The sequence below is a fragment of the Geospiza fortis genome, unplaced genomic scaffold (genome assembly GCF_000277835.1).
Source record: "Geospiza fortis unplaced genomic scaffold, GeoFor_1.0 scaffold219, whole genome shotgun sequence".
NCBI lineage: Eukaryota > Metazoa > Chordata > Aves > Passeriformes > Thraupidae > Geospiza > Geospiza fortis.
Genome location: NW_005054376.1, coordinates 2,639,741 through 2,652,150, shown reverse-complemented (window position 1 = coordinate 2,652,150; position 12,410 = coordinate 2,639,741). Strand labels below are relative to the sequence as shown.

Sequence of the window (12,410 nt, the reverse complement as noted above, 5' to 3'; positions counted from 1 at the left end):
GGAAAGTTTTTGTAAAATATGATTTTATCTATCAAATAAGCCTTCACAAATGTCAAGGATTCATCCAATTTAAACTTACTGGATAAAAGAGATCTGTTTTCCCTAATTACTTGAAAAGTACCAAGCAGTAATAGGATAAGACAGCGTAGGTGACTAGCCAATTACTTAGTTTAAGCTATTTACATCAATCCATATGCTATAAATTATGTCTAAATGCTCCTGCACTTCTGGAAAAGTGAATAAAATCATATAAGTTTATTTTGAATACAAGATCAGATATGGTATGCTGAGTGACACTTAAAAAGAATGAAACTGTAACCGTAGCTTATTTTCTGAAGCAATCTTGACACTAATGCTAAATTACAGCTTGGAAACATCTAGCATTTTTACCTTTATGAGAAAAGGCTTTTTACATATTTAACATAATTCTAGGGAAAATATACTGGAATTATGTATAAAGATATGTACACTGTAACCAAAGGGCATTTATAGTCCCCAGTAGAATACTTACAACAATTTTATTGCCATTTGGTGTCATTTTCTAACAGATATAAAATACAGCCAGTAAACAAACTAGACTTTAGATTTAAGCTGACAGCTGTTCCTTCAGAAGCAATATTCAGATATTTAATCTTAAGAATACTGAATATTTTACAATTGTTTGAACAAACTATACTTTTAGCATGTGAAGGACTGCATGCTTTTATATACAGTTCTTGGATCTGATAATGACACTAAAAAACAACCTTAGAATAATCTGCACATTTGTTGCTCTCTTATATTCCCTGGGCAAATCAACAAATTGCCTCATGTTTTATTCTTAATTCCACAAATTCTTTTTTTTTATACACAGTGTTGCTATGAATATTGGGCCCTATTTTTTTCCCTGTGTGTGCATAAGCCATGCAGTTGACTCCAGCAGTTTATACATGGATGTGAGTGCAGCTTTTCCTGGCCCTAATTTCATTAAAGGAACAAATTCGCTGAGTTTACTGCAAAAACCCCATGTGCTATTTTCCTGAAGAGTCTCATGTCAGTGGTCGCTAAAGTTCTATGGAGGAGAGAAAGAGGAAAGATTGCTCCAGATCAGTACCTGCAATTGGTGCTCTTCCTCATGACTTCATCCTCATCTCACCAGACGCTGGGAGGGAACAGTACAGCTCTGGCTTTTGTGTAAGGATATTCTGGCTAGGAGAGAGGCTGGGCAAAGGTAATTACTTGGTGTAAACTGACCCACTTTGGATGGCTTCAGCAGCTTCGTGCCAGGTCATCCACAAACATGGCCAATTCAAACCAACCATGAGTTGATATCCTGGGAATCCCTATAAAAGCAGGGATTAACAGGAGAGGTTTGTCCCACAGAAGAGTGATTAGTGCATGTAGCTGTGTACATACTTGGGGGGTGAATAGGCTTTACCACATGCTGCCTACCTAATTCTGAGATTTAATCTTGTTCCGTTAAAAATGTAAGATATTTTGCAACTGCATTCAGTGGGAGCATGATCTCTCTTAACATGCATTGAGGTTCAGCTGGAAATCATACATTTTACTAGCTCAGCTAAGGGATACTCCCATGGACATAGGCAATTGGATCAGTACACCCTGCAAACTTACAGCCCTTTTGTTCAGGGTTGTGGCAGTATAGCAAGTTTCACTTCAAATAAGAAGTAAACCAGACTGTTTTAAGTTATTGTTACCAGTATATATTTCTCCTTTACTGTTATAATTTAATTAAAGGTAATCAGTTCAAGAAAGAAATTAGTTGTCCAGGCAGCTCTTTTCATCCCACTGAAAAGATGAGAACAAGGAAAAGAGATTTCCTGGAGAAATCTTGTGCTTATATGCTTTGTTCTTAAATTGATCCAGCTCATCTCACATGTGACATGTAAACCCCGTCCTGAAATGGACCCAGTCTGTTGCTCCTTGCCCTTGTGGTGGGTAAGCCAATCCCTGTGCTGCACATGAAGTGTATGAGCATGTGTCTCAGCTGAGCAGGACTTATTTCTCCATATCTTCTGTTTCAGGTTGTTTTCCCTGTGCAGTAAAAGATTAGGTCCTTGCTTTTTTTCAGTAAGTTGTGGTATGGTTTTAAATGGAAGCTGTGTCTATTAACTGAGAATCTGCGGTCAAGACTACATTGCAACAGGATGGAAAGGAGGCAGCCTTGCAGCAGGAGGCAGCCTTGCAGCATGTGGCCATTTCCACCATCCCTGGAATCTCAGATTTTATATACTCTGTACCCCAGAAAGACATAGAGTCATGTGGAAAAAGATTTCTTTCCTCCAAGTGGCCATGTCCTGCTTATCTTTGCTGCTGTCTGTGCTCTGATAGGAGGGCCAGGAAAGGAATGAGACAGTCCACTGCTGCACATTTTTAGCAGGACTCACTGGCTTTCAGATAACCAAAACAATTACTGAAATACCAGAACTACAGCATTATGGCCTTGTTCTGTATATGAATATTCAATTTTAAATCATCCTGGCATCTTTTGTGCTTGCAGAGAATGTGGGGTGAGGCGCAGGGTTGCCTACCTAATCAACACATGCACACATATATTGGGTTAATGGAAATTTTAATTCCTTTTTTTCTTGGGGTCCTGAAGAGTTAGAACTCTTTACCTCAGTTGCAGAAGGAGTGGAAGCAAGTTCAAGCACACCCATTCAGTCTGAGCCAGTGCTCAAGGGAAAAATGCTGCCATAGCTCTCTAGTTGTATTATTTCACAAACAACAGTGAGGATAATTAAGGGGCACTTTAAAAGTGTTGTTTTGTATTAAAAAATACATCTTTCAGTTTTAACTCACTTTAAACACCAAGATTTGCTGTATTTTCAGTGATTTTCAGAACAATTTTGTGCTGAAAGGGCAGAGCCACTGATTGTTGCAGAAGGTATTTCGTACTTTTAAACACTTATAATCTTTATTCATTTATCACAGTTTTACCTGAATCAGCAGTAAAATCTCTGAAGTCAAAGGATAATTGCCAAAACAGCATTAACTTACTTTATCTGAATAAAAAAATAACCTTTGAAAAAGTACCTTGCAGCTACACAGATTGACAAAATGCATCAATTACATTTTTGCTCACTTTATAATTACACTGCAGTAAGTGCACAGTGAACTTTACTACATGGTTGATTAACCATAAGGTTGCTGCTATTAAGTCACTCTCAGAAACAACAACTTGGACTTTAATTTAAGAACATAACTCTGCACAACATCTGATCAAGTTAAAAAATCTGACATATCTATACAAGCTTCAATTTAAAGTTCACAAGTAAATGATAGCACCTTAATTGTAGCAAAGGGTTCCTATTGCTTCAGTCAGACATGCTGGGTATGTGAGCAATCAGGTTTGGAAGAGCCCTAGGTATGTGTTAACCAGCACCAAAGGAAAGGCTTTTCCAATGAACTCTGAATATCCCCTATATCCTTGTTTTTCTTGCATAGAAACAAGTCTTATGAAGAGCAGAGGAGGGAGCTGGGGTTGTGTAGCCTGGAGAAAAAGAGAAAAGGGGTGATCTTATCACACAACAACTGCTTGAAAGGAGGATGTGGCCAGGTGGGGGTTGGTTTCTTCTGCCAAGTAACAAGCAACAGGACAAGAGGAAATGGATTGGATATTTGGAAAAATTTCTGGAAGGGTTTTCAAGCACTGGAAAAGGCTGTCCAGAAAAATGGTTAAGTCCCTGGAGGCATTTAAAAATCATTTGGATGTGGCACTCGAGAACATGGTTTAGTGGTGGACTTGGCAGTATTACGTTTACGGCTGTACCCAATTATCTTGAAGGTCTTTTCCAAATCAACCTAAATGATTCTAAAAAATGAAGTTCCAGCTTCTGGGGAATTAGGGTTGCAACTCCAGGTATACACTGATGATATTTCCACATATTTTTTTCAGATTATTGCAACTGGAAAAATATTTCTGTTTCTGTTAGCTCACTGACACTGTAGGCCCCCTTTATGTCTCCTGTCTTCTTGAATTTGTATAATGCAAAACTGTTGCTATGAAGTCCTACCATGATCTTGTATCTCTTTTTGACCTGCCCTGATGATTGTTTATGCCATGACAGAAATGGCTTTGGACAGCCTACAACTGGACTATCACTTAGTTTGAAAGAACAAAACAAAATAAAGTAGCAGTTGTTCTATGTGAGAAGGTGAGAAGAAAGTATAGTCTGGTACAGAGAAATTTGCCTAGGACGTAGGATGCACAAGACCGCTCCAATATTTAGTCTCAACTTTTTATATGAGGTGGGGCATATTTACTTTGTTGCCTGTTTCCCTCTGTTCCTGGGGTAGCAGCACTTCCTACCTTCACAGTGTATTAAAACCAGAAGTACAACAAAGACTCTAAGATGCTTCAACAGACAGAAAATAAGAATATGCAAAAAAATACAATAGAAATTACAGATTATTCACTTACATGTATCTGTGTTTGGAAAACTTATTGTAGCTGTGCTAAACTAGATTGAGAACAGGAAAATTCTTTAAAATATTGCTTTATTACTGGCTCAACCTGCTTTTTCATGCTAACGTGTGAGTAACAGCAGCTAGACAGAGCTGAGCTCTGTTTCTTCTCAGTATCTGAAACTTGATTTCTGCTCAAATTCATCAGACCAAAATTTCTCTTATATGGGCACTCCAAAACATGAAAACAATTGGAGTCGGGCATTCTTCTGCAAAATGCCACCCACATGACACAAGCTGAGCATCTGACATGTGATGTGGTAACTACTAATGAACTGAGCTGAGTCTGATGCAGTGCCTTGGCTTTATAACCAATTTCCAGTCCTAACTCATCTCCTCCTCATGGCCATGATTTCCTTCTTTGAGTGTATATTCTTTATTCATTCAAATCTTCTCCATGTGTCAAGAACATCATGAGGAGAAATTATGAAAAGCAACGAGTGTAAAATCCCCATTCCACTGCTTTACTAAAGCATTTAGAGTGAGAAAAATTAGGTGAATTCACATTTCACATGTGTTTAAATTGTTAATCTCACTGCTCTATCTGTATTAGTGAATACATTTACAGTAAGTTTTACTTTATAATATTTTGGCAGAACTGTTAGAAAAATTGTTATAAGCCCAGGAGTGGAACTGAACCATGAAAACTAAACTGTAAGCTTCTGCAAAGCTGGGTTATTAGTATGACAGAATAAAATTTCACACACACAAAAGCTTCTAAGCTGTGATATTTTGAAAGCAAGAAGAGAGGGGTGGGGAAGGGTAATCAAAGTCATCTATGCTCCCTCTGATATTTCGCTGAATGCTGCCATAATAATATGTTGATTTTGTCTGTTCTGTTTTTCAGGCATTTGGTCATGTTGGTGAGGAAAGTCTTTTATGTAAAGTGAGCACAGACCAGGAGCATAAAAGGGAAAAGGACAGTGCGCTGTGTGCACCTACATGTATCAAGCTGAGGGAGAGGAAAAAGAGTACAGCAAGATGGAAAGGTATTATTTTTAATTTCTATACCTAGATGAAAAACCTAACAATCGTGATACCTAAGTATAAAATGATGGGTGGGATAGAAAAAACCAACTAATTTTAAAACAGTTTCTTTTGGGAAGTCTAGGGTATGATCAGTGACAGCTGAAATTTCATAGTTGTGTTTTCCAATGTGTCTTCATCCCTGGGTAGTTTCATCAGCTGTTGCAAGAATCATGAAGTCTGAAGTGCTGTCCTTTACCCAAACGCTGACACACTTGTCATTCAGAATCCTAATACAGTAATGCAATCCAGAGTGATCTAACTTAGGCAAGGACCTACATTTAATTTATGTTGGGGGCAGGCTTAAATCAGTTACTGTATATATATTTAGGTGCATGTCCAGACATATTGGTCTAAGTGCAAAAGTCCAAATCTCTCAGACTTGTATTGTGTTTTCCACGGTGTACTGAGAGCCACTGCCCCCCCCGCACTGTGCCTAGGGAAGTACATGCAGAGTGGAACATCTGTGTCAAGCTTCCAGTGAAGTTACTCCTGACCAAAGGTAGTTTCAGGGCGTTTGATGACAGAGCGCTATGGAACACGCTGGGTGTCCTTAGGCATCACTGTTATTATGAGATATCAATTTCCTCTTGTTGCTTATCAAGGCTCATTGTATCTGGCTCCACAAGCTGAGTCCTATCACTGTCAGTTTTCCAACGCCCTCTAAGGAGTAAAATTCAGTTAAAAGCACCTCATGTTACTTTTAAATTTACAGTAATCTTGTTTGCTAACAGAGAAACCTTGGAAAGTTCACATGAGCACAAAAGAAACTTTTTTTTTAGGAAACCTGATAAATTTAGTGTATGGGCTCTTGCTCTATACCCCTTTTGTTTAGGGAGGGAGGTCATACACTGTTGCTGGTGTATTTGCATCATGTCTTTCTCTACATCCTTTTTTTCTAATCTTCAGGAAACCGCACTGTCTCTGACAAGAGCCAGTTCCTGCAGTAACACATGGCCTGTGGAGTTGTTTACATCGCAATCCACATCCATGGTATGGCTACTGTCTGATAGGATTTACGTTTCTGATGGCTGCATCTCTGCCTATGCAGCATTGTCCTGCGAATGCTCCCTTCGTAGCTCTTCTGCGGCTTGGACAGGCTGTGCAGTGTGGAGGATTCATGGGATCAGATCACAGACTGGATCATGAAAACATAATTATTTAATGTGACTTTTTTCCCCTTCCCAGTTATGGGACATTGCTAGATTTCTCAGGTTTGCTTGTTTCTGCTTTTTCAGCTTTGCTTGTTTCTGCTTTTTCAGCTTTGCTTGTACCTGTTAGGTGTAGTGGGGAAAATGCTGCTGATTTGTCTTTCGGGTTTCATGACTAAAACATTGACAGTTTTCAGTAATTGTTCAAAGGACAATGCTATTGCAATTGCAAGACTCTGTGAACGCCCAGAAGAGGAGCAGTGATGACTTCATCCATCAGTTAGCCAAGTCCCAACGTGCTGCAAAATTTACAAGATCCAAGAGACCATTTTTACTGAGGCTTTTGTAGTGGCCATATCCTGATTTCCTGTGAGCTACAGCAGCTTAAAGCAACATGAAGGTTATGTTCATGCTTTCTTAGAAGTATTAGAGTTAGAACCAGTCAGTTCTCTTTAATTAGAACCAGTCAGTGCCTATTCTATTTGGCTCCATACAAATTTATCAGAAATTGTCCATGCCCCAAAGGCAAGGACTATGAGAGACAACAGAAGAAGCTGGGAAGGGGAACACAGGCAAGAAACGTGAAATCATTTGTGGAAGGCCATCTAAGTCAGAGGCAAATGGAGGCAAATGAAATACAAGGCAGACTGCCAGCATCCTGATTCAGTCTTCCCTTTTTGTCCTGAAAATGAAGCTAGAAACCAGAAGAAACTTACTGCTAGTTTGAATAGTTTATGTAGAATTCTGTAGTCAAGGTAGTAATCAGTGACATTTTTCTAGCATGTTACGATTTTCTGATGTCCCCTTGTTCACACTGCTATAGTAAAAGTTTTTCAGATGCATTTGTCGTTGTAAGACCTTACTCAATATCTTGAGCATCATTGATTAATAGCATTACTTAAATCTATAGTTCTCATCCACCTGCATAAACATTAAATTACATTAGGTAGTAACCTAAATGTTTAAATGTCACTCCTGAGCACAGTTTTAGTTTGGGAATACAAGGTTTGGTTTCCACCTTGTTACTTGTTTTTTTTTCTTTTTTTTCCAGTTTATTTGTGTGTGTGTGCATATATCTGTGGACATTTTATGACTTATACCCAAGTAGAAATGGTGTTAAAAAACTTCTGAATATCTACAAGAATTGATGTGATTTTTGTGGCTTTTATTGCATAAGATATTATTTGGATTACTTCTCTCTGTCATAACAGGAATAAAATTGCCTTTTAATGTTTGCTTTGCCTGTTGACACTTTAAACTTTTCTACATAACTTTGGAAAAGAAACTAACTGAACAGAAACCACCCAGTAACCTATTGCAGTTTCTGGGTGACAGTACCAAGATGCTTTGGGCAGTATCTTACTATTTGCATCTTCCTGGCCTCGGTTTTGCCTTTCAACATGAGTGATTATAATGGTAAAATCCCTTTGGCCAATATTAAACCATGGGTTTCTCACCACTGAGTTAAGATATCCCAGTCTGGTTCTGTGAGATTTTAACTTTGTTGTTGGTAATACAGTGTTGGAATTAAGTCTGATGGTGGGACTGAATTTATGTGTGGAACCACCATAGCTTAAGTCCTGATAGGACTGTGTTGATTTTTCTGACAAATGGGGATCTAGTACTGAAACTTTGTTCAGCATGAAGGACTTGACTGGCCACTTTTATTCCTCCAGTTATACTGGAATGTCCCCACTGACTTTTATTTGATATAGGATGCACAGTTCTGTACATTACATATTTGTGAAAGTTGAATTTAAAATATGTTTAAATATTGGGCAAATTATTTTTTTTAATGTAGCATCCTACCTATTAATTTTGATTACTTGCATCTTATGAGTTCCTGCATTTGTTGGTCAATGTGCAGTGGGTGCCCTTGGTTTTGAAATTGTTTTCTGAAGTGCTCTTATCAGCAGCATCATCCATAATGCTCAGTTATAGTTGGATAGTAATTGCCTGTCTATGCAGTGTTCCTTTGCAACAATTTTCTCCTGTGTAGCTATATATATGTAGTCATTACTGAAAAGTGTAAATAAAGAATCCTTTTAGTGGTGTAGTTTCCCTGGGTACCTACTGTGCTCTTATTATCTAAAACATACTCCCCATCTGTAGTTCTGTTCTATTAAAGGATAAAGACATAACTATGAATTAAAAATTAAAATGCTTGTTGTAGATTGGAGAGCAGGATCTATTAGAATATATCTGGTGCTAGGCTTCCAGTACAGTAGATAGATTACACTGAGCACCAGTTAAGCAAGGGGATGAAAAATGAGTGATTTTCATCATTCAGTTAAATATAGTGCTAAGTGGTATGCGCTAGCATTAAAAGCAAATTACTTAGCACTTCACCAATCACAGCATGAGAGCATTCCATTGGAAACAGTATTTTCAGTGATGCTCAGTCCTCAGTTTTATTAAATAAATCCACTGTTAATGCTTAAGGAAGCAGTAGAAGACTTATTGCTATGATAATAAAAAGATTGAAAATGTAAAAATAAAGAGAAGCAGTACCTCATTTTAATAAATGTGCTAAGAAATCCTCCCTCTCTCTTAACAACAAAACTCCAAAGTGCTGGTAGATCTATAATTTCCTGTACTTTCTTTAGGTCTCTTCCTTTCTTCCTAATGAATATGACCTTTCCTTTTTTTTCCTTCTTTATAATGACCTCTTTTTTCCTCATAAATCTGCTGCCATGTCACCGAACATTTTGATGAGCTTCTCTGATTCCCTCTTATATCTCCTTGATAGGATATTATTATCCAGTAATCTAAAGATGGGGAGCCTGATCTTCCGCAAAAGTACTTTTGGGCTGCTCAGTTAAAGACAATGGAGATGTAAGGATTTACAGCACAAGAGGTTTTGACATGGTTCTTGGCTGCCTTTATATCACGTAGCAACTTTATTTCCTCCACAGCAATGGGCATTGGAAGACACTCAAATCTGTTGTCTGAACACATGGAAGATGTGAATAGTCATAAACTTTTCTGAGTCTCAAACCATTCCTAAACCATTGCCACCTCCTAAACAGGAGTCAGGAACTACACAAAAAAATTCTTGGGAATGACACATGCAGGAGATGGTCTAAGATCTGAGGCACAGGTTGATCTTCACCAGCTAGATCAAATGTTAGAAGGACATAAAATTACAGTTCAGATGTAAAAATTACAAGATCAATGAGTCTATGCATGAAGCTATTTTGAGTCCTTCATTTTCCCTGTAGGGTCATCTTTGGGGAATCCTGTTCTGAGTTTTCTCTTAGGACTAGGCTTGAGGGCTGTTTTCTTTGTGTTTGGCTGACATGGAGTCCATTTCCCTGTGGCAGTCCTCACAGTGCTGTTCTTTGCACGGGCAGCTGGCAAGGTGCTGCTGCCATGGCCATTGCTGGGGCACACTCACACTTTTTCTCCAACATCCTCCCCCTCACCTGCAGGCTGGGCATGGGTGACAATTTGGGTGGGGACACAGCCAAGACAGCTGATTCCAAGAGACCAAAAGGATATTCCAGATATTCCATACCATATGGCACCTGCTCAGCAATAACAGCTAGCAGAAAGCAGGACAAAAGGGCGGCATTCAGTGTTTATGACATTTGTGTTTTGGAGAAACTGCTTCAAATACCAAAGCTCTGCTTCCTGAGAAGTGGCCAAACGTTGCCTGCTGATGGGAAGTCGGGAATAAAATCTCTTGTTTTCCTTTGCTGCCAGTTTATCAAGCTGCCTTTATCTTGACCCATGAGAGTTTTTCTGTCTTATCTTCTCCCCATCCTGCTCCCCACTATGGAGAAGAGTGATAGAGCAGCTTGGTGGACATCTGATGTCCAGTCAAGGTCAACTCACTGATAAAGAGAAACATGTAGGAAGCAATGTAGTTCATCTATTTTTAGTACAAATGTTGTCTGGAGGTGTTTTGAGTTTTCTTGTGGCCCTAAATTTCTGGGGTTCTGTGGAAATTATGTGATCTTCTCAAAACAGGTACTCTCCACTGTTGCTTAATGTGTGCTTAATATTTTAGTGAAATCAGTGTATTCTTATACAGCAGAAGTCTTTTCATTGACAGTGTAGGATAATGATATTAGACCTGAAAGAAATATTTTCCAAAATCTAGCCCTATTTCAAAAAGTTTTCTTGTGAAAAATAAAATGTGTCCTTTTTAAAAAATATGTATTTTAAAAAGCAAGGCATTTAAGCAATGCTTTCTTCCTTTTATGCGGTAGACTTTTTATTCTCATTTCCCTGTCTTTTTTGTACTTAAATATACACTCCAAAATTGGCCTTTCCCCCCCGCCAACCCGTTTTACTAGAGCTTTATTCAAAGTACTTGCTTAAGCCTTAGCAGATTTTATTTTTTTTTTACCAATAGAACCTTTCCTTCACAAAATATTTGAGAACATGATATTTAACATAGATTTCAAAACATAGAATTGCTTTTTTCATTTTCCTGGCTGGCATATAATGGTTCTGATGCATCTTTCCTGGGTATGCCAATCTTGTCATATACACTAATATGAAATAATGGCACAAGGTTGACTTAACTAGACATAATAGGGCATTTTTCTAAAACATTCTGTATGGGAGGTATATGCACAGACCTTGCTACTTGTTAATGAAATTGGAAAACTTCTTCATCTGAACTATGACATATATTTATAATAGCCTCCTACTCCAAAGGCATGGAGTCTTTACACAATAAAATAATAAAAAAAAAAATTAAAAATAATGGATTTTTTTTATCTTCATGTTTAAAATTAATTTTAAAACTTCACCATTCACAGTGAATTTGGAGCAGCAACAGCTATGATTGTGTCTAAAATCAGTGAAAGAATATGCTTGTATATGTGTTCTCATGTACAGAATGAGAGCAGGACAGATTTCAGTGGCAAGGCTCTGGATTTTAAATCTTTCCAAAGTTTTTTCTGTTGTTGATGCTGCTTCAGTCTTTATTTTCTATCTTGAATTAAAAAAAAACACTGTTTGAAGGCTTTTGTGTTTTTTCCAGATATTATCTGTGAATTTATTAGAGAGGCTCTGAGTATCAGAGAACATGCTTTACTTTTTTCATAATATATTTCAAATTAGAGATGAAAAAAACCAAAATTTTTTAATGGTCTCATCACACAATTTTTTTTCACTAATAAGAGGTGGACAGGAATGGGTTGTAGCCCCTGATTCCCCTCTGTTCCCCCTTCTCCTCCTGCTCTTTTATAAACACTGAAAAACTTACCATGTTACAATGACCCACCAACATCTCTTAAATGCTGATTTTCCTTATGAGCCGATGACCTCATGTATGTGTATCTACCTTATCAGGAACACAACATTTTATCTGAGTATAAGCTAAGGGCTTGTCTCTGCCCCTCTGACAGCCTGAAGGATTTTAGAAGGGATGTCAAAAGAGCCAATACAGGCACGGCTATGTCCAAAAAGAAAATAGTGAGTACAGACTAAGATTTTGCATTCAGGTTGCTAATTTCTGGCTTTCCTCTTCTACCCTTGCTGTTGTTGTGGACATGTTCTCCTTTGAGCACAGCTGTGCCACCTGAAGAGATCATCTACAGCTGCTTTTTCGTGCAGGAGAAGCTCCCACGGGACCTTTCCCTCACCCATTTCAGACTGAGCAGCAAATACCTTCTGCTCCAGCTGCTCAAGCCTCACAGGACCATGTTTAGCCAAAGCAGGTGAGAAAGCATTCACATGAGCAACTCTGCTAGCTGTTCTGAGCACAGTCATCTCTGGGAGAAAGGTGGTGAGGACAGGTGGGAGTGATGC

The 12,410-nt window shown here is 38.3% G+C and overlaps 1 protein-coding gene across 1 annotated transcript in view; it reads left to right on the top strand.

The window, feature by feature from the left end:
- Positions 1–6,443, top strand: part of OFCC1 (orofacial cleft 1 candidate 1) — a 158,291-nt gene extending 151,848 nt beyond the window's left edge. The window contains exons 17-18 of the mRNA XM_014308603.1: positions 5,315–5,456; positions 6,403–6,443. Coding sequence (XP_014164078.1) covers positions 5,315–5,456; positions 6,403–6,443 — 183 coding nt within the window. The remainder of the gene's footprint in view (positions 1–5,314; positions 5,457–6,402) is intronic.
- The last annotated feature ends 5,967 nt before the right edge of the window (positions 6,444–12,410 follow it).